The sequence below is a fragment of the Perissodus microlepis genome, chromosome 10 (genome assembly GCF_051167445.1).
Source record: "Perissodus microlepis isolate ML-2025 ecotype Zambia chromosome 10, ASM5116744v1, whole genome shotgun sequence".
In the NCBI taxonomy this organism is placed as follows: domain Eukaryota; kingdom Metazoa; phylum Chordata; class Actinopteri; order Cichliformes; family Cichlidae; genus Perissodus; species Perissodus microlepis.
In genome coordinates this window covers 18,649,386-18,672,024 of record NC_140470.1, presented here as the reverse complement: position 1 = coordinate 18,672,024, position 22,639 = coordinate 18,649,386, and the positions used below count along the sequence as shown (strand labels likewise).

The 22,639-nt window shown below is 40.3% G+C and overlaps 1 protein-coding gene across 1 annotated transcript; it reads left to right on the top strand.

Moving 5' to 3' along the window:
* Nucleotides 1-1,022: 1,022 nt before the first annotated feature.
* On the top strand, nucleotides 1,023-10,420 carry LOC146379262 (calpain-1 catalytic subunit-like). Its single transcript, XM_084940466.1, has 22 exons — nucleotides 1,023-1,070; nucleotides 1,158-1,422; nucleotides 1,610-1,697; nucleotides 1,787-1,902; nucleotides 2,001-2,134; nucleotides 2,229-2,421; nucleotides 2,495-2,569; nucleotides 2,645-2,730; nucleotides 2,855-2,926; nucleotides 5,169-5,326; nucleotides 5,588-5,745; nucleotides 5,908-5,919; nucleotides 6,042-6,244; nucleotides 6,381-6,426; nucleotides 6,511-6,588; nucleotides 6,679-6,736; nucleotides 6,829-6,884; nucleotides 7,978-8,046; nucleotides 8,223-8,301; nucleotides 8,394-8,507; nucleotides 8,621-8,673; nucleotides 8,941-10,420. The coding sequence occupies exons 2-22, from the start codon at nucleotides 1,183-1,185 to the stop codon at nucleotides 8,965-8,967; spliced, it is 2,115 nt and encodes a 704-aa protein (XP_084796592.1). The 5' UTR covers nucleotides 1,023-1,070; nucleotides 1,158-1,182; the 3' UTR covers nucleotides 8,968-10,420.
* The last annotated feature ends 12,219 nt before the right edge of the window (nucleotides 10,421-22,639 follow it).

The following is a 22,639-nucleotide window of genomic DNA, read 5'->3' as shown; positions in this document are numbered from 1 at the left end:
CCAGGCCCCAGCAAACAAAATGGGACACAAAGGTTGTGCCTGTGTGGGACACATTACTAAAGCTGAATGACATTCAACATGTGAAGGACAACTTTATTTGAAGGTGACCTTCTGAACTCCCTCGCTAAGTAACTATAATTAGCATGTATAATAATACATATACAGCTTTAAATAAACGTAAGTGTCATTAAAGTTATTTCAGTGTTTGCGAGGAAGCACCCATACTGACCCACAGATTTCCTGTAAAACTCATAAAAACACCAACATAGGCACCAGCTCATTTGTAGATATTACCATTGACGTGTCCACCCCCTAATTAATGATGTCTGAATAATATTATGAACAGTAATTTGTTCTTCTTATTGATGGGAATTTCCTGCAGTTAGTCAAAATGTGGAAAAATACCTCAAACCCAAACTTGTCCAAACGATTCACTATCGTTATCATGACACAAACATCTTATGTACTTTTATTCTATTTCATAATATTTGTAACTCATGACCTATAATTTAGAAGTGATTTGAGTGAGGTTTCAAATTGCAGTGTTTAAAAGACATGATAAACTCAGCCAGGGTTTACTATGATTTACTGATTTATCAAAGCTGAAGATAAATTAACAATCGACTTTTTTATACCGTTAAATAAAGCTATACACATTCAAGCCATTTATTGCAGAGGGGGAAATATTATGGAAACGGTAGTAATTTAAAAAAAATGTATTCCCTTTTCACTCCTCGAAGAAGAAGAAACTTGAAGAAGAAACACGATTTGTAGAAATTTACTAGGTTTGATATGAGGCAGTGTAAATTTCAGGTGTTATGACAGGTCAATCTTTCCCCCAGAAAACTCTTTTTTGTTTTTTTGTTGTCGTTTTTTTTTTTTTTTTTCAAGCTTAGCGTCTCAGTAATCTGTCATATGGCTTTCCTACAATTTTAGGGGTGGGTGGGACTCCAGACTTATGTAAGGGTGTGTGATTATAAGAAAGAGGCTGTGAGCTGAACATGCCATATTTGCCAACTCAAAGAGCCTTCTCTTGTGAGGAAGCAGCTGTCTGTTGCTGCCGTGCACAGGTAAAAACCTCTGGTCATCTCTACACAAGCTTCTGCATGCAAAGTTTTAGCTTAAAAGTCTTTCAGTTAATTTTTCTCTTGCGTCAGAGTCTGTCTGAAGCCTTTGCTCATCATGGCTGAAACTGGAACTTGCACGTCTGTCATTAACTTGCGTTACCAAGATGGCAGCGAGGGAAGCCCCTCCAACCCTGCCAAGTTCAAAAATCAAGATTTTGCTCAGATAAAAGCTGACTGCCTCCGCAGCGGGCGACTGTTTGTGGACAACACCTTCCCACCTAACAGTGGTTCTTTGGGTGACCTGCCTGATCTGAGCACTTCGCAGGAGAACGACGTGGAATGGCTTCGACCGGCAGTAAAATACTTCTTATCAAATACTTTGAAGTGCTTATTGTCAAATCATCATATAGTATTATATACAATTTTTTTCTTCCTGAAGTAAATGTATTTATCTTTTTTGTGTATGTGTGTAATACAGTACAGGTTTCCTTTGGCCAATTTGAAGTGTTAAACAAATGATTCTTCTTCACTGTCTCCTCTAGGATATTTTGAAATTACAAAAAATCAATGATGAGCCCGCTTTCTGTATTGATGGAGCCTCACGATTTGACTTCGGGCAAGGCCTTGTGGGTACGCAAAAATGTCTTAGTTATAACTAAAGACGACAAAAATTAAATGTGGCACATCTGATAAAACTATTACTTGTCTTCTTTTAACAGGTAACTGCTGGTTTCTTTCTGCAATATCAGCACTGACGTTTAAAAAAAAACTGTTGGCACAAGTTGTGCCTTTGGACCAGTCCTTCAAGAATTACGCAGGAATATTTCACTTCAGGGTAAAGAATTAATAACTAACAAGCCTGATGATATATTGCTTTCACAGTGGAGCTACATTATAAAATACAATAGTTTTATTATCTTGCATCTGTTTCAGTTCTGGAGGTTTGGAAAGTGGGTAGATATTATCATTGATGATTATCTGCCAACAATCAACAAGCAGTTGTTGTTAGCACATAGCACATGTGGAAATGAGTTCTGGGTTCCACTGCTGGAGAAGGCATATGCCAAGTAAAAACCATTCTTCTCTCTCTCACATACACACACACATGTGCGGCACAAACACCAGATAAAGACACACGTTTTTCTCTTTTGGCTCCTTCAGAATTTGTGGTTCATATGCAGACATGCATTGGGGGTCACCATCAGAATCCTTCAAAGACTTCACTGGAGGGGTGACCATGACTTACAAACTCAGGGAGGCCCTCTCAGCAGGCCATGATGCCGAGCTGTGGCTCACGCTCAAGAGAGCTATTCAGTGTCAATCACTGATTTGCTGTGGGACTTTCCCAAAAGGGGTAAGAACAACTTTCCTGGATGAACATTTAGCCTTCATTTGATCTATTTGAACTTGTTCCCCTCCTTTTCCAGGATGCTTTGGTCAACACTGTTTCTCACACTGGACTGGTGGATGCTCACGCTTATTCTGTCACAGCTGTCACTGAGGTAACTTGCAAAAGAGCTGAAAGAACTTAATTGCAGCAAATGTTTTCTGACTTCAGTGAAAAATTTCATCTGAAGGTGGAGTTATACAGCTCCAAAGTAAGGCTGGTGCGACTCATCAACCCCTGGGGCAAACAGGAGTGGAATGGAAAGTGGAGCGACAAGTACTCACACATTTGTTTGCATTTTACAGAAATGAAAAAATGGATTAAGCTTTCACAATTATATATTACTTTTAAGAAAAGAATATGTTTGAAAGTACTGAACTAATTTCCTTTTGTTGTTCAGGTCAGATTTGTGGTACAAAGTGAGGACAGAAGATCGGAAAAAATGTTTCAACCGCGAGGACGGAGAGTTCTGGTATGTTAGCTAATAAAAGTACCACAGGAAGAGTTATTGTAACACAGTCTTGTTTAAAGTTTTTCTCATCAACACATACTGCTACACAGTGTTGGGAAGGTTACTTTGAAAATGTATTCCATTACAGAATACAGAATACATGCCCTAAAATGTATTCTGTAACGTATTCCGTTACATTACTCAACGAGAGTAACGTATTCTGAATACTTTGGATTACTTAACATATTATCATGCATTTTACAACTACGTGAATGTACTATTGCTGTGTGATTTATTACTATTACTGGAGGTAAAGGGACCTCTGGCTAATACGTCGGGTTCCGTGTTGGGCTTGTAGCCGAAAAATAGCTTTACTTTGTTGTGTGGGTCAACTCTGCTTGCGAGTGACAGAGAGAGGCGTTGAAAGGCTGCTGCAACAGAACTTACTGTTTCGGAGGAAAACACGAACAAAGCGTACAGTCGCGTCTTAATAGCTTACTTACAACTGGGCTTGTCAGGCACTCTTCTTGGCTGCAGTGGTTATTATTATATTTACATGCTTCCAGCTCCCGTTTTTGCTCGATGACAACTCGTACTTTTCGACTCCCCTTTTTCTCCCACCTCGCGCTCACAGACACATAACGAGTATGGCAGTCCATTCTCCCTGCAGCACGTACTACACTGCCCATGATGCCACATTCTGCATTCTGCCTATTAGCTTAGCACAACAACAACAACAAAAAGGCGCTCTCTCACCCAGGAAACGCGCAGAGCAAGAGCGTCACCCTGTAACCATGGCAACCGCAACGCTGCCGCCTGGAACTACTGTCAAACAAAACCCAAACAGTCCTGACCCGCCACAATATGAAACAGGAAAGTACCGCTGTGTAATCCATTTATTTCAACAAAGTAACTGTATTCTAAATACCACCTTTTTAAACGGTAACTGTAACGGAATACAGTTACTCATAGTTTGTATTTTAAATACGTAACGGCGGTACATGTATTCCGTTACTCCCCAACACTGCTGCTACATCAGAAAGTCATTACAGCCGTATGACCCCCATAAAACATTTGTAACAGCATTTTGATTGCGGGGTGATCAATGTAATCAGAAGGTTGCCGGTTCGAAACCCCGGCTCCGACAGTCTCAGCCGTTGTGTCCTTGGGCAAGGCACTTCACCCGTTGCCTACTGGTGGTGGTCAGAGGGCCCCGGTGGCGCCAGTGTCCGGCAGCCTCGCCTCTGTCAGTGCGCCCCAGGGCAGCTGTGGCTACAATGTAGCTTGCCATCACCAGTGTGTGTGTGTGAATGGGTGGATGACTGAATGTGTAAAGCGCTATACAAATACAGGCCATTTACCATAAAACATTTGTAAAGCTTGTATTTGAAAACTGTTCTGCTTCATTATTTGTTTGTTGGCTTGCATTTGCTTATTGCTAGGTTTCTTAGCGTTTTAATACGACAGATTGCATATTAAAGGTGGTGGCTTCACCTATTTGTTTTCCAATATCCCAAGCAAACGTTTAAGACCACTTGAAAAATGGCAAAAAAAATCCTATTATGCATGGTTGGATCTTAACAAGGTTCCAAGTGAAGCCTGTTTCAGTTTAAGCGTTGTTTTCATAAATTGTATGCTCAAAAATGTTTTGTCTCACTCTCATTTCTTCTTGTTGCATGGTGAAGCTCTGCTTGTTAAGATCAAACCATGCAAAATATGATTTTTTTTTTTTGCCATTTTTCAAGTGGTCTTAAACTTTTGATCGGGACTTTATTAACCACCAAGCAATCATGTTATTTATCAAATAATTGACTTAAAGATGCTCAAAAAAGGCCCCAACATCTGAAACCAGGTAGAGATGTCAAGTTCAGTCACCCAGCTTAGCATAAATACACTGTAGGAACTGCGACTATGGAACTTGTGCAATGGCTTCAGTTTTCAGCTTTAGCGATTCTTGATTAATCTCCCTGAATATCGTACAGTGGAGCATACCTCGTGTTCGTCCTTCCTCTTTAAAATGTTTCTCCAAAGAACTGTATTGGTTAAAAACTTCACAGGGCCTTAATAAAAGGCCTGATAATATAAAAAAAAAAACCTAGCAAACATTTTATTGTTGCAGACAGGTTACTACTGTTCCTACTGCTGTAGTCATAAAATGCTCCAAACCATTGGCACATACAGCAATATTTATCTCAGTGATGTTTAACATTCCTCTACCCTTTTTGTTTTTATCTCTTTTCTTCTACTCATCTGTGTCTCTCAGGATGCAACTGGAGGACGTCTGTTACTATTTCAGCTATGTATCCATCTGCTGTGAGAACCCTAACTTCATAGACGGTGACCTTAAATGTCAGTGGAAATGCATGACTTACGATGGCAGCTGGGTAGCAGGGAGATCTGCAGGTGGCGGCGTGAACAACTGTGAGGCCTGTTCATTCTTTTTCCTTAATGTGCAAATACTATGGTTTTTATATATGTGTCTTTGCAAACACAAGAACCACCACACCATCTCCTCTGAGGAAGTCACTGTGTGATGTACTGTTTCTGGACGTAGCATTTTCTACGTCCAGATAAACAGATTCAACTTTTTGGGATTTTCTTACCTGGATGATCGAGCATGGATCAAGACACCACACTCTCTCTGAAACTGTAATTTCCATTTTTGTTTCCCTTTCTCTGTAGCCACCTTTGCAACAAACCCTCAGTATCGCATCCAGGTGAGTGTTATAGACAAGGAAGAGCCAGAAGACAAAAACGTCTTGCTCTCCCTGATGCAGAAACCTCAGCAGGGGCAACGCAGACAGAGACGATTCTACCCCATTGGACTTACCATCTATAAGGTATGCATTGTGAATGAAATATAAAATAACAGCAAATTATTACAAAATGCTTAATAATGTTATTAATAATAAAAACGTTTTCTCGTCATTGTTATAGACATGCCCTTTTGAGTGATTTGAAAACTGTTTGACATCCTTTTTTCCCATTTTCACATTCAACAGATTCCACCAGGGGTAAGCAAACAAATAGCAAACTCCAACTAAAAGAAAATTCCACATTTAAATAACTTGAACAAGACAAGCCGGTGGTCAGGAAACAATTTCATTGCACTTAACAACTTTCATATTGCTTCCAGACCCCGCAAGGACACCTATTGTCCTCTTTTTTTGATGGTAACAACCCCCTGAAGACACCCAATTTTTACAGCTTCAACAGCGATCTGACCGAACTACACAGTCTGGAACCTGGAGAGTATGTGGTCATCCCGTCCACCATGAAACCCAACATGACTGCCGATTTTGTTCTTACTGTCTACACCAAGGCTGATGTTGAGATCAGGTAAAGACCCATGAGAGACTTTATTCCCAAAGAATGACAAAAAGCTTATTTGAACACATGCTTTCCCAGCAGCATTTTAAAAAGTGTTGCAAGACACATAAGTCTCACCTTTTTACACACTTTCTGCTGTATCCAGCTCCCACACTGGAGGTGATGAAGAGGAGGAATTGATTCTTCCTCAGGTATAAAATAAGAGGTTGCTGTGCATACTGTAACGTACTTAATACACTTCAAGTTATCATCTAATATGTTTTGTTTTCTTTAAGATCCGAGACAAGCCCAAAAAGGAGACCACAGATAAGGACGCCAACCTTATTTCCTTGTTTAACCTGTATGCAAATCAGGTCAGCTGTATATTTTTTAATGATTGCTGTTTGTCCTTTTCATTTTTTTTTAGTCTGCACTGAACAGTTTTAGTTGCTTCTGTGTTCTAGAATGGTGAGCTGCTGGCTGGACAACTCCAGAAACTCCTGAATGGCAGGTTCCCTCATGGTAAGATGATCATTTGTGCTTTCAGAATATTTAAAATGCTACCTCATTTTGTAATAAACAAGACTAAAAACGGTTTTGTCTACCATCAATAGGAACGTTGTATGGCTTTGGTTTGGATACCTGCAGGAGTATGATTGCCTTGGTGGACGTATCCTCAAATACTGAAGTATATTCCTGCTCTTGTTTTGTTCTACCACACCCAAACTGACCAAAGCTGACTTTCAGTAACAGTCTGATTAGGAATAGCACAGTTTCGTCTGCAGTGTTGGGGAGTAACGGAATACATGTACCGCTGTCACGTATTTAAAATACAGAATATGAGTAACTGTATTCCGTTACAGTCACCGTTTAAAAAGGTGGTATTTAGAATACAGTTACTTTGTTGAAATAAATGGATTACATGGCGGTACTTCCCTGTTCCATATTGTGGCGGGTCAGGACTGTTTGGGTTTTGTTTGACAGCTGTGTTCTGTTGTTCCAGGCGGCAGCGTTACGGTTGCCATGGTTACAGGGTGACACTCTCTCTCTGCGTGTTTCCTGGGTGAGAGAGTGAGCGCCTTTTTGTTGTTGTTGTTGTGCTAAGCTAATAGGGAGAATGCTACAGGTATAGCTCTAAAGCATGCAGCCTGATGGGCAGTGTAGTCCGTGCTGCAGGGAGAATGGACTGCCATACCAGTGATGTGTCTGTGAGCGAGGAGGGAGAAAAAGGAAAAGTACGAGCTGTCATCGAGCAGAAACGGGAGCTGGAAGCATGTAAATATAATAATAACCACTGCAGCCAAGAAGAGTGTCTGACAAGCCCAGTTGTAAGTAAGCTATTAAGACTCGACTGTACGCAGTGTTCGTGTTTTCCTCCGAAATAATAAGTTCCGTTGGAGCAGCCTTTCAACGCCTCTCTTTGTCTCTCGCAAGCAAACTTGACCCAGACAACAAAGTAAAGCTATTTTTCGGCTACGAGCCCGACACGAACCCAACGTATTAGCCAGAGGTCCCTTTACTACGGTTCGGAGCCGCGGACCTTCAGTAATAGTAATAAATCACAGCAATAGTACATTCACGTAGTTGTAAACAGCATGATAATATGTTAAGTAATCCAAAGTATTCAGAATACGTTACTCTCATCGAGTAACGTAACGGAATATGTTACAGAATACATTTTGGGGCATGTATTCTGTAATGGAATACATTTTAAAAGTAACCTTCCCAACACTGTTCGTCTGTGATTTCCTTAATGTACGCAGCTTGACCAAAGGATGACAATGTCTTTTACTGAATTTTTGATTCTTTGGAACAAGATTCAAGAATACAAGGTAAAACAGCAAATGCAGGACATATTTCAAATAATTCCTCTAACTTTTAGAGCTGTATTTCCCTCAGACACTGATATTTTTTTAAGTTCAGTGTCTGACATGTACTTAAAAAAAATAAATGTTACTTTGAAAGTGCTCCTTTTTCCTAAATGTCAGGTAATTTTTTTTTTCTGCAGAAACTCTTCCATCAATCTGATCTTAATCAAAGTGGATCCCTGACTGACCTCGAGCTCCAGAAAGCAGTTGAGGCTGCAGGTAACACTAGTTGTTTTTGCATTTTAGTTCAGAATTGTGTTCATGTTATAACTGCAGTACTCGTCATCACTTTGTCCTCATATCATTACCAGGTCTGAATGTGAATGACAGAACGGTGAGGCTGATGATGTTTCGGTATTCACGCTTCTCTGTCACCACGTTGGAGGATTTCATCACTCTCATGTTGCGACTGGATAAGATGTCAAGTAAGAGAGACAGCAACCACCAAGTACATCACATCAAGAAATAAATCTGTTGAATTTATCAATTTAAAAATGTGATTAAGTTTATTTTGCATTGACTGTGTTTTTCCTCACAGACATTTTCAAGGACAAATCCTCTGATGGAACAATGCGCTTGACCTGGGATGAGGCAAGTCACTAAATGCCCTTTAATCTTTCATTATTAATAGTTTTTAATATTATGTGTATTAAATCATCTTGTGTCTGCCTTTTACTTTGAAAGTACGTTTCAGTGTAGCTACAATATGCAACATTTGTAAAGTTAGAATTATGTTTAAAAAAATAAAGATCAACACCTGAGTATATATGAAATGGCCACTGTAATACATTCTTATTAATGTGCAGTACACAGTCACTTGAATAATAAATTTATTAGCTACCCTTTCCTCTGTTTCAGTGGAGCAACATCTCCATGTACAACTAGACCAAAGTGAGCTCAGGAGAGCTGCAGGAGAAGACTACAACTAGACCTGCATGGGAGCTGGATGATTTGTATAGCAGTAGCAAACATACTACTAACCATTACTTACACTTGGAGCTAGAGAAAGGATTTTCTTTTTCTTTTGAAAAGCAAATAAGCCAACTAGAATTTTTTGGACACTCACTGTTATCATTTGTTCATGTAAGAATGAGTGCTTTGCAAAAGTACACCTTGAAGACTTTACTTAACCTTTACAAAAGATTAAGATGGTAATGTGTGATATCTTGATGAATCAAGCAGATATTTGAAGTTTACACAGCACCATTCTCGCATGAAAATATCTTAAAAGTTTATTTTGTGACCCAGAAAGAGTAATATTTCAAACTCTGCCACTCTATGTTCCTCCGCCACTTCCTCGTTTGAGTTTTGGACGAAATGGATTCTGGGATATTGCATTCCATCATTTCGAGCTGATTGGAGACCAGAACAGCCAATCAGATATTTTTGCATCCAAGTCTGTGATTGGCTGGTTTTGTGGCACAAATATAACGGCGTACACAAAGAGTTGAGCGCGCACAGGCAGAAATGTTGAGAGCGCGAGCAACACATTGCGAGCGAGCGCAAATACAAAAACTGAGCGAGAGGGGCTGCTATTGTGTGTGTGTATGGATAATAGCAAACACTGAAATACATTTTTTGCACGCAGCAATGAATTTTGTTCACTCAAATTCAGCTTTTCTTCGCTCAAAATAAATTTCTCCTCAAAATGCAACACTTACACCTGAAAACTTTTTTTTTTTACGTGCGCTCAAATTTTTTTTTACATGCGCTCAGAATAGTGGCACAAAAATAACGTCATAAAAGACTGCCCCACTCCAGTCGAACTCCGTGTAGCTACTTGGCTTGTTGAAGCTACCCGGGTGTTAGCTGGTCTAAAAAGTTCCCTCATCTCACTTTTCACCGTGCTGTGGGTAACACTGGGTGCAGTTGAGCCCGTCCCATCTCGATCAAGTGACGAGGACAACGATGTGACCGTTTCAGGAGATGATAAAATATTTCTTAACACCCCGATAGCTTGCTGAAGAACTCGAGTTTCTTCTCCCCCCTCCATGCTGTCAGACACTTGAAAGTGACCCGCGCGTGCTTCTCAGCCAATCACAGCGGTATAGACACCCAGCCTTTCGTTTCCATTAAACTCTTTCGTTCACATACATTATTCTCTTGCATACATATATTTTCTTCAGATATGTATGCATTCTCTTCTTACATACATATATTATTTGTGAGATTAAATGCATATTGAATGCATGTAAATGAGAGCAAAATGTAGGAATGCATGTATGTTAGAGTGAAAATTTGTAAATATGTACATTAAAATACATGTATAAGAGAGCACAATATTGCAATGTTGTGTGTTAAATATGTGTAAACATGAGAATAAAAATATCTAAATATAAAAATTAAAATAAAACTATGTGAGAGTGAAAGTATATGTGTGTGAAAGAAGAATGTCTGTGTGTGAGAATGAAAGAATGAATTTTGGCTTGTACGGCCCCTCATACAAAATGTCAGAAATCTGCACTGTCATGAACAAAAATTTAAACCTAATTTTTCATCATGTGTTGGATTAACCCACTGAGGTCTGAAATACAACTGGCCATTTTTGACTCCTTTTGAGTTTACGTTTGTATTTCACCCTCAGATTGTTTCATTTTATTTTTTCCCCCTTGCCTTGTTTGGTATCATTCTTTTCAGCTCAACTGAATTTAGTTGTTTTTTTCACTGACATACTGCATTAGTACTACTATTACTATTAATAGTACTATTACTGATCTGAAATCACACAAAGAACTTAAAGATCCTAGTAGTATTTTTTTTACTGTAAAAAAAACCCCTACAGACATGTTGAGTACATTTTTATAACTTGAAATGCAAATATAAATATAAAGCTATTTATTAGGGGTGCAACGATACACAAAATTCACGGTTCGGTTCGATACTTTGGTGTCACAGTTCGATATTTTTTCGATACAAAAAAATGTTCATGCCTTTTTAATTTGTCATTTATTAAAATTATAAATAGACATTTTAACTCAAAAGTACAGTTTTTAAATAATGTTGCTGAAACAACAAAATAATAAAAATAAATAAATCTATCTGATTGAGAAATCACTCATCTTTGGAAAAGAGAGTTTATTACAGAGAAATGTCTCTTTCCAAAATAAAAGCTATACTATACACTTCTTCAGGGCCATATTCTCAGCAGCATATTAAACCTATCAGGTTCCCATAAGGAGAATCATGTGCTAACGGCTGTCTAAATGACTCGGGTAAAGTTTGTAGCATGCGTGCTTGTTGTTTTTGTCTGCTTCCACTTGTCTTTGCACTAGGATGATGTTGGCGTAAATGAGCAGTCGTTGTGTACCCACTAGTGCTGTCAGCGTTAATCTCGTTAAAATGTCATTAACGTCATAACGCCGCAAATCTCCGTTAACGTGCTACCGCGGATCGCCCCGTGTGTGGGGCTGAACGGCGTCAACACGTTAACAAGCTAACTGCGCTAACGCACTAGTTCCCACCAATTGAGCATTGCATGGCACATCCAACATACTGTTTTACTTTTGTCCATAACGCGCTTACCATCAGGGTCATGCTTCACATGAAAACCAAAATAGTTCCAAATGCCGGATCTGAATGAGGGTGGGGGAGGTTCAATTTCGGGTAGCGTTGAGGCAGTTGCCATGTTGCAACGAGCTTAGCTTCTGTCTTGCTAGATTGCGCTGCGCTCAGTGGATCTGCACTCGACAGTGCAGCCTAGGCGGAGTAGTCGAACGCATCGTCAAAAGAAAAGTTGATGAAATAAATAAAAAATTTTGTATTGTTCCATACATATGCGCACTGAACTGAAAGCACTGTATCGAACGGTTCAATATCGATGAGTATTAGTGATGTGCGGATCGATACTGAAATATCGATTCCTCCGATACCAATCATTTATGTTCTAGAATCGATTCTCACATTAAAATATCGATATTTTAGTAATTTAGGGTAAATTTGTAGTTTATCATTAACAGGAACACAGTGGAAAGAAACTATTTCATTCGGATTGTCTACAATTGGAAGGAACTACTTCCTCTTCCACCTTTCATAGTCATGTGCAAAATATGGCTGTATAAATGTGGCAGCCCCTTGGCGTGCGCACTCACAACAATGGCTGAGCGTAATTGGAGTTATGTGCGGACGTATTTTACATCCACAAACAGCCGAGACGTGGTTTGCGATACATGTGGCAAGAAAGTGAGGTGTTGTGGCAACACCAAAAATTTGTCAAAAACCTCAGAGTAAATCATATCACAGAATATGACGAGCGTATGTTGAGGCGAACTGAAGAGGAGAGGGACAGGTGCAGGCAGGCAAGGCGTTCAAATAGCGCACAACTTCAGGTTCTTTATTTCTATATGATGAATTCTGCATTATTAAGTGATAAGAACAAGCAATCTGATGTCCTGTAATCATTATGAAACTATAATTTGAGATACAATAAATAAAATACGTTTTTGTACAAAGTATCGGTATCGGATCAGTATCGTCGATACCACCCTGAATATTACTTGGTATTGGATCGGAAAGGAAATCAGTGGTATCGCACATCACTAATGAGTATTGTTGCACCCCTACTATTTATCTAAAAATGCAGCCAATACACCTGCCGTTTTTTTCATTTTCTACAACCATTTAAAAATGTTACTAAAAAAGAACAATCAGGTTTCGCAATAAGATGCCCCACAAATTATGTGTGCCAGTAAAAAAAAAGTTTGTCCACCAAAAGACAGAGGAGAACAGCACAGGGATAAACCTGCAGGCCTGACAACAGGAGGTGTATCACTCCGCTGGTTTTCTACTTAGTGACAGTGTTTACATTGCAAATGTGCCTCTGTGACATTCATTAGTGGCCTCCCTGACACACAAAACAAAACGACTACAAAACAGAACAGCTACACAAGGCACAACACACTAAGTATACACTCCACACTAAACGTCTCAAATCTCCCACATCTAAAAACTCTCTCTCTCTTTCTCTCTCGCTGGCTGTCTCGCTGCCGTTACTGTCACTCCCAAAACTTTTCCCTCTTCCTAAACAACCAAATCCCACATGTTGACTTTTTTTAAAATTTGGTCGACATGGTACATTTTTCCACCGATAGGAAAGAGGTGGCTTTTTTCCCTTTCTTTACTGTTTTCGCGCTGTCCTTAGAAAACGCTTAAAACACACACAAAAATGTGATGACAGTATTTAGAAAAAAGCGTAGAGTATCACTTCCTGTTCCTGCTCAAACACAGTGGTGTTTCTGAGTAGCTTATTTGCTTAGCAATTTAATTAACAACTTTTAAATACATTCTTCTTTCATAGTATAATCTTCACGTGCTTCATCCGAAGCACACTTTCTGTGTACTCACTACCTAATTTATAGCCAAAGTATTCACTCACTGTCTCTGTACTGTTTCGCTAGCTTAGCTTAGCTCGTAGCCGACTCGTTAGCACCATGGCTACTTCACCTGTCCCTCCTGCACTTTCTTGCTCATTGTGTCAGATGTTTAGTTACTCCTCGGCCTCCTTTAGCAGTAATGATATCTGTAACAAATGTAGCATATTTGCAGCTCTGGAGGCCAGGATTACTGAATTGGAGACTCGGCTTCGCACCCTTCATTCACCCGTAGCTAGCCAGGCCCCTGTAGCTGGTGCAGCCGAAGATAGCGTAGGCCCCGCTAGCTGTTCCCCGGCAGACCCCAAGCAGCTGGGGAAAGAGGGCGGCTGGGTCACGGTGAGGAGGAAGCATAGTCCTAAACAGAAGCCCCAGGTACACCACCAACCCGTTCATGTGTCTAACCGTTTTTCCCCACTCGGTGACACACCCGCCGGGGGTCAAACTCTGGTAATTGGTGATTCTGTTCTCAGACATGTGAAGCTAGAGACACCGGCAACCATAGTCAATTGTCTTCCAGGGGCCAGAGCAGGCGACATTGAAGGAAATTTAAAACTGCTGGCTAAGGGTAAACGTAAATTCAGTAAAATCATAATTCACGTCGGCAGTAATGACACCCGGTTACGCCAATCGGAGGTCACTAAAATCAATATTGAATCGATGTGCAACTTTGCTAAAACAATGTCGGACTCTGTAGTTTTCTCTGGTCCCCTCCCCAATCAGACCAGGAGTGACATGTTTAGCCGCATGTTCTCCTTAAATTGCTGGCTGTCTGAGTGGTGTCCCAGAAACGATGTGGGCTTCATAGATAATTGGCAAACCTTCTGGAGGAAACCTGGTCTTGTTAGGAGAGACGGCATCCATCCCACTTTGGATGGAGCAGCTCTCATTTCTAGAAATATGGACAAATTTATTAAACCCCCCCAAAATATGACTATCCAGAGTTGGGACCAGGAAGCAGAGTTGCAGTCTTACACGCCTCTCTGCAGCTTCTCTCCTCCTGCTACCCCCCCAAAAACCCATCTCCATAGAGACTGTGTCAGCTTCCAAAAAGACAAAAAACAAACTAAAAACCAGCAACAAACAACTTAAACATAAACAATTACAAAGAAAGAACAGTACAGTATCCACATCTGAACCAAAGAGTAAAACAGTGAAATGTGGATTATTAAATATTAGGTCTCTCTCCTCCAAGTCTCTGTTAGTACATGACTTAATAATTGATCAACAAATTGATTTACTCTGCCTTACAGAAACCTGGTTGCAGCAGGATGATTATGTTAGTTTAAATGAATCAACACCCCCGAGTCATTCTAACTACCAGAAACCTCATTCCTACAAAACTGCTCAAAGAAGTCCTGCCATTAATTAATTCTTCGATCTTAAATATGATCAACTCATCTCTAATAATCGGCTATGTACCACAGGCCTTCAAGCTGGCTGTAGTTAAACCTTTACTCAAAAAGCCATCTCTAGACCCAGCAGTCTTAGCTAATTATAGGCCAATCTCCAACCTTCCTTTCATATCAAAAATCCTTGAAAGAGTAGTTGTCAAACAGCTAACAGATCATCTGCAGAGGAATGGTTTATTTGAAGAGTTTCAGTCAGGTTTCAGAGCTCATCACAGCACAGAAACAGCTTTAGTGAAGGTTACAAATGATCTTCTTATGGCCTCTGACAGTGGACTCATCTCTGTGCTTGTCCTGCTAGACCTCAGTGCAGCGTTCGATACTGTTGACCATAATATCCTATTAGAGCGATTAGAACATGCTGTAGGTATTACAAGTACTGCACTGCAGTGGTTTGTATCATATCTATCTAATAGACTCCAATTTGTGCATGTAAATGGAGAGTCCTCTTCACACACTGAGGTTAATTATGGAGTTCCACAGGGTTCAGTGCTAGGACCAATTCTGTTTACATTATACATGCTTCCCTTAGGCAGCATCATTAGAAGACATAGCATACATTTTCACTGCTATGCCGATGACACCCAGCTCTATCTGTCCATGAAGCCAGATAACACACACCAATTAGTTAAACTGCAGGAATGTCTTAAAGACATAAAGACCTGGATGGCCGCTAACTTTCTGCTTCTTAATTCAGATAAAACTGAGGTTATTGTACTCGGCCCTGAAAATCTTAGAAATATGGTATCTAACCAGATTCATACTCTGGATGGCATTACCTTGGCCTCCAGTAACGCTGTGAGGAACCTTGGAGTCATTTTTGACCAGGACATGTCCTTCAACGCACATATTAAACAAATATGTAAGACTGCTTTCTTCCATTTGCGCAACATCTCTAAAATTAGAAATATCCTGTCTCAGAGTGACGCTGAAAAACTAGTTCATGCATTTATTACTTCCAGGCTGGACTACTGTAATTCATTATTATCAGGATGTCCAAAAAACTCACTGAAAAGCCTTCAGCTAATCCAAAATGCTGCAGCAAGAGTACTGACAGGGACTAGAAAGAGAGAGCATATTTCTCCTGTTTTGGCTTCCCTTCATTGGCTTCCTGTTAAGTCCAGAATTGAATTCAAAATCCTGCTCCTCACATACAAGGTCTTAAATAATCAGGCCCCATCTTATCTTAATGACCTTGTAGTACCATATCACCCTATTAGAGCACTTCGCTCTCGCTCTGCAGGCCTACTTGTTGTTCCTAGAGTATTTAAAAGTAGAATGGGAGGCAGAGCCTTCAGTTTTCAGGCCCCTCTTCTGTGGAACCAGCTTCCAGTTTGGATTCAGGAGACAGACACTATCTCTACTTTTAAGATTAGGCTTAAAACTTTCCTTTTTGCTAAAGCATATAGTTAGGGCTGGACCAGGTGACCCTGAATCTTCCCTTAGTTATGCTGCAATAGACGTAGGCTGCCGGGGGATTCCCATGATGCATTGAGTTTTTCCTTTCCAGTCACCTTTCTCACTCACTATGTATTAATAGACCTCTCTGCATTGAATCATATCTGTTATTAACCTCTGTCTCTCTTCCACAGCATGTCTTTTATCCTGTCTTCCTTCTCTCACCCCAACCGGTCGCAGCAGATGGCCGCCCCTCCCTGAGCCTGGTTCTGCCGGAGGTTTCTTCCTGTTAAAAGGGAGTTTTTCCTTCCCACTGTCGCCAAAGTGCTTGCTCATAGGGGGTCATATGATTGTTGGGTTTTTCTCTGTATCTATGAAGCGCCTTGAGGCGACTTTTGTTGTGATTTGGCGCTATATAAATAAAATTGAATTGAATTATATATATTATCATAACTCTGGATTTACTGGCCTGTAATTAAAATTTAAAAACTTTGAAGTCCAAACTTTCAATGTGGGTGGAATTAGAGATTCAGCATGGCTGCAGCTTGTTGCTATGTCAGCTTAAAATAGTCATGTGATTTGGAGGTGCAGCATGTCCGTGGACGACAGAGGGTTAATAACACTCACCTTCCTTCCATTTCCTGAGTGCAACATCCAACCACCTGTGTAAAATCCAAAATTCCCATGGTGTTGTTCAAAATGTGCTCTGTTACAATCATAAGCATCACTTGCTACTGAAAACAAGAAAAAAGCTGGTCCTGCTATGGACTGAACCATTTGTTAATGGTGCAGGGGGGAACACTATCCAATATATTCAGTTTTAGCATTTATATTTACTGTTGACTGTAACTACGCTCAAACTGTTAATGCTATCTTATTTTAATAAACAACACTGTCATATGTAAAACTGGGGTGGCACTTGCCACCCCATGCCACCCTTCTAGATCCGCCCCTGCTCCTGATCATGGATCCTACGGTGGCTGGGAAGTGCAAATCACATTTACAGTATCAACAACAAAATAATATTTCCGAAAACAATTTTACATAAAAAAAAACAAATAAAAAATTGACAACAAAATAACATTTCCAAAAACACTTTTACATAAAAAAAACAAATTAAAAAAATTACAACAAAATAACATTTAAGAAAACACTTTAACAAGTCCGCAACAAATTAACAAATGGCTCTTGACGGTAAGGGATTGTCTGAAATACCAGAAGTGACTCAACGATTAGGCTTGCTCCTCCACTTTTCTTGTAGTACAGAAAAGTGATTTGTAGTCTGCTAAACGAGGGCTTTTCAGAGAAGTAGTGTTCAGTTAATGTTTGAAGAGATTATGGGTGAGATAATGATGTTTTTAAATGTCATGGGGGTTTTCTTAAGAAAATATCCAGGCCTTAAAACCGTCACGGTCCACACTCCAGACCAGCAGGTGGCGGTAAAGCGCCTTTAAATTAGCGGCAGAAGAAGAAACAGCAGCTAAACTCGGGATGTCAACAAACGTCTAGAAACTAAGTCCTCACAGCGCTTCGTTACATTTATTACCCTGACGGTGCTCGCTGCACTACATAGATAAATGGAAAATGTTTGTGGCGTTAGCTTCAGCCTCTTCACTCCTTTTTGTGCTTCCTGTGGATGGTCTCTGGAGCTTTTGCGGGACACAGACCAGGCTGAAGGATCAGACACCCTACAGTACTGCATTCAATATTTCAACGAAGGTCACTCATATAGTGCAGCGAGCACCTGGTGGAAAAGGACCTCCCTCTTCCTTCTCCTTTTCCCTCATTACAAAAGCACTGTAAGCACATGTTTTCTGAATATGTTTCCCTCTGGAAACAGCAGGACCATGCATAAATCTGATATTTGTGTGTAACTTCCAAACTGTATGTTATGCAGAAGTATAAAACATTATTTAACATCAGATCCTGAGTTGTTTATTTGTTAATCAAGATGTTGATCAGCTCTAAACATGCAGGTCTAGGACTTACAGCATGTAGAGAAGTACTTCTTTTCTTGAATTGTTTTTACTAAGTATCATTCCAGCCTGTAAATCTGAAATTTGTGTTAAAATGGACCTAACTTCTATCTAGTAACGTGCCGTCATGAGAGGCAGGACAGGCTCTCCTGACCATACTGGGAACCTCTGCAGACCGTGCGGTTACATTGTAACCTTGGTTCTCTGTGTGAGAGACTCTCTCTCCTCTCCGTTACATATTCCATATGTACGGGGTATGACACCCTCTTGGTCATGGCGTGTAGATACTTCTTTAAGACACTCCGGCCAGCCCGGCCACACCCCACAGCTTACGTATAAAACGTAACACCGGTGATAGTTTCAGCGGAACATCTCTCCGAGTGGCCTGAAGGTGGAGAGATGGTCTCTCACGCAGAGAACCGAGATTACAATGTCACCAAGGGCGTAGATTTGGCATGGACGGAAGGGACATGTCCCCACCAATATCCAGCGATTATTGAATTGTCCCCACCAATATTTGATCTTTTCGAGTAAAGAAAAACAAACCCGATAGAAAGAAAAAAAAAAACGATCTGTCAGCGTCTCATTCACCTAGCGGTGCAGAAAGAGTTAAATTACGTTCCCTACTGGAGTCCTACCTCATGTGACAAATATGGCCAACGTGATTGGCTGTGCCTTTCAGGGAGCTCTGTTTAGTTTTAGCAGCAGCAAGCAGTGTTCCCAACTTAGTATTGATGGGATTTCCGGCACTTTTTAGAGAACTGGCTCTTTCGGCTCGGCTCACTAAAAAGAGCCGGCTCTTTCGGCTCCCAACCGGCTCTTCAGGTTGTTTTGTTGCTTTAATTAATATATTATTAACAATAATATAAAATTATGCACAATAGGAATTACTAATGTAAAAACAAAAGTGGTTTTATTTATATATTTTTATATATTAATATTTACAGTGGCCCCTAGAGACAAAGCACGTACAAACTCCAATACACATTTCTATCTGTTACTACCACATACCAAATCCTATCGTTGGTACTTCCTGGCTTGTGTAGCAATTAGGTAATGAAAGCTCAACACTGCGCCTAGCATCCTGGAGCACTTCTGTTGTGTTTTGGAGTTTGTACGTGCTTCGGAGTTTTTACGTGCTTCGGGGTTTGTACGTGCTATAGAGTTTTTACGTGTTTTGGAATTTTTACGTGCTTCGGGGTTTGTACGTGTTTCGTTGTTTGTACGTGCTATAGAGTTTTTACGTGTTTTGGCATGTTTTGGAGTTTTTACGTGTTTCGGGGTTTGATGTGCTTTGGAGCCGTTCGCGAATGACACATCACTACAACTTAGCGACTTTGTCGCTATATTCAGTGAGTTTTCAGACCCCCTTAGCGACTTTTTTTCTAAAAACCAACTAACGACAAATCTGGTGACTTTTTCTGGTGTTATTGGAGACTTATTTATGATGACTTTTTGACATGAAAACGCTCTTACTCTCAACAAGCAGCGGGTGCTGCTGTGGGCACCTTGCCGTGCCAAAGCCCCCAGCTGCTATCAGGGCAGGAGATGTGCACACCTATGCGTCCAAACTACAAATGAATCACGCATGAGCGAAGCCTCTGCTCCCGCACTGACTGTAACGCAGTCAGTTCTTCTTTTACTCTTATGCTGTTTTGTGGATCACAAGGTTTAAAACTACTAATAAACACACACACAGTAGCGGTTTTAGATATGGGCGACACGGGCGGTTGCCACAGGCAAAAAAAAAAAAAATTGATCATACTCATGCTGCCCCGACATCATGCCAGCGCATACTGGGGATGGCATAGGTTTTCTATCGCCCATTTGCTGGGAGTAAGGACGCCCTCCGTTTTGCGAGGTGCGCCTGCTGCTTGCAGCACATGGAGGAGAGGGCGGGGCGGCGGGGGATTCACTGGCTGGCTGGAGCAGCATCTAATAACCAACTCGCAAAATAAAACAAAATAAAAACAAACCAACAAACACGAAAACACCAGACATTATGATACAGACTTATAATTTTCACCATTGTTTTTTCAAAAGTCTATACGCGAAAAGTGAGCGCAAGAGTCCTCGGTGCGCCTGCTTGCTGCTGAAGTCAAAGTAGAGATGGCGCAATACCACTTTTTTATGTCCGATACCGATATCATAAATTTGGATATCTGCGGATACCGATATGAATCCGATATAGTGTGTTTTTTAATCAATAAAACTTTTTTTTAAAATATCTTGCTGCTTTTTGTATAAGTTCATACTCAAGTTTAAATAAACAACAACACTAAAGCTATTCTGTTATACCTGTATGCAAAAAATACACTGCACCCAAAATATTTCATAGTTCAGCAATACTGATCAATCTAATAAAGTTAAACCTACTCCATCCTCCCTATTCTGGTATTTTAAAGAGTAAGCAACCTAACTAAGGCTACGTTCACACTGCAGGCGAAAGCGCATAAAATCCGATTTTTTTGACACTATGCGACCCATATCCGATCATGGTATGACAGTGTGAACGGCACAAATCCGATATTTTCAAATCTGATCTCGGTCACTTTCGTATGTGGTAGTGATGGGTCGGTCGCGAACCAAATGGCTCTTAGAGCCGGATCTTTGAAGTGAACGATGAGAGCCGGCTCCTTATTGGAAGCCGTGGGTTTTTTTTTTCTTTCTCCTGCCCTCTCTTTCACTTTTTTTCGCTTCACGCTGCAAGTCACCCTTGTGTTTGCGCTGAGCAGAGACAGCAAACAGTGCCTTGCGTTTGCGCCCCTCCCCCCTCAGCTCAGCGCTGAGCAGAGGGGGGAGGGGCGGTAGTTACACTCGCAACAGCAGTAGCACACAACAAGAGCAGGAGGGAGAGGGAAAGAAAGAGAGCCGGGAGCAACAACAAGAGACAACACCGTCACATTGGAAAGGTACAGTAAAGAAAATGAGTGACACCAAGAAAAGAAGCAAAGTCTGGAACCATTTCAATCTTATTGACAAAACAAAGGCAGAGTGTAGAGTCTACAAGAAAAGGATATCACGTAGAGCCGGCTCCACAAACAACATGCACAGGCACCTAAGAACTGTCCACTCATCAGTGCAATGGGAAGATAAAACGCAGTCAGTTGAACCTTTCCCTTAATTAAAGATCTGGGTGTTCTTTTTTTTTCCTTTTTTTTTTTTTCCATATTTAAATTTATATTTTATTGTGTTGTGGTTTGCAGTGTTTTGTGTTGTTTCACTTTAAATTTGTTTAAAAGGAAAAAGCTGAAAATTTAAGTAGTTAAAAGTTGAAATGTATGAAATGTAAATAGTTGGTTTCTGTATTTTATAATTTATTTATTACATTTTATGTAGAGTGAATAAATAAAAGTATATTTACAGTGGCCCCTAGAGACAAAGCACGTACAAACGCCAAAACACAACGGAAGTGCTCCAGGATGCTAGGGGCCGTGTTGAGCTTTTGTTACCTAGTGGCTACACAAGCCAGGAAGTACCAACAATCGGATTGGGTGTGTGGTACATATATATATACATATATATATATATATATATGAGTGTTTGTGTATTAATACAAAAACAATAGACATATGAATTCGATTGTGTAATTTAAGTGATCTAGGTAGCTCTGTTTTGGAAGTTCAGTTAACGCTGGAAATGTGTTTTGGAGTTTGTACGTGCTTTGTCTCTAGGGGCCCCCATAAATATTTATATATAAACATACATAAAGAAAACCACGTTTTTTTACATTACTAATTCCTTTTGTGCATAATTTTATATTGTTGTTGATAATTAATTAATTAAAGCAACAAAACAACCTGAAGAGCCAGTTGGGAGCCGAAAGAGCCGGGTCTTTTTAGTGAGCTGAGCCGAAAGAGCCGGTTCTCTAAAAAGAGCCGGAAATCCCATCACTAGTATGTGGTACTGAATCCGATACATATCTGCTGTTTGAACGGTCATGTTGCATTAAATCCGTCTTTTACGTCACTGACACAAGACAGACGGCAATTATCAGCGCCGGAGAAGCGCCCGCAAAGACATCGTGAACGCTTCCTGGCCATCCAGTGTAGATGTCAGTGAAACTGTTGGGAAGACAACGTGAACATTTTATTTGTACTGTATAATCTGCAGATTCTGACAGAAATCTGCAACTATCCTTTGAAGCACCACTCCTCTCTAAAACAGCAATAAGGATAATTATTAGGTTATCTACATTATTATGTAAATAACAAAATAACTTAAAGCAAAAATTGGGAAACGTAAAGTCCGAAGTCTTTATATTAAGGGCCATCAGTCAAACAATACTGTTTGCTCTGGGTCTAAACAGAGCGCGGTGTGTGTGACATCTTATTTTGTGCATGCGGGCCGCTTTGAGCGTTCACACTAGAGCGTGTTTGCTGTCACATTTTATTTGTAGTGTGAACAA

Coding starts and splice junctions, on each gene's coding strand:
- LOC146379262 (XM_084940466.1), top strand. CDS start 1,183: ATGGCTGAAACTGGAACTTGCACGTCTGTCATTAACTTGCGTTACCAA. Junction 2,927..5,168: donor CGCGAGGACGGAGAGTTCTG/GTATGTTAGCTA, acceptor TGTGTCTCTCAG/GATGCAACTGGAGGACGTCT. Junction 6,427..6,510: donor AGGAATTGATTCTTCCTCAG/GTATAAAATAAG, acceptor GTTTTCTTTAAG/ATCCGAGACAAGCCCAAAAA.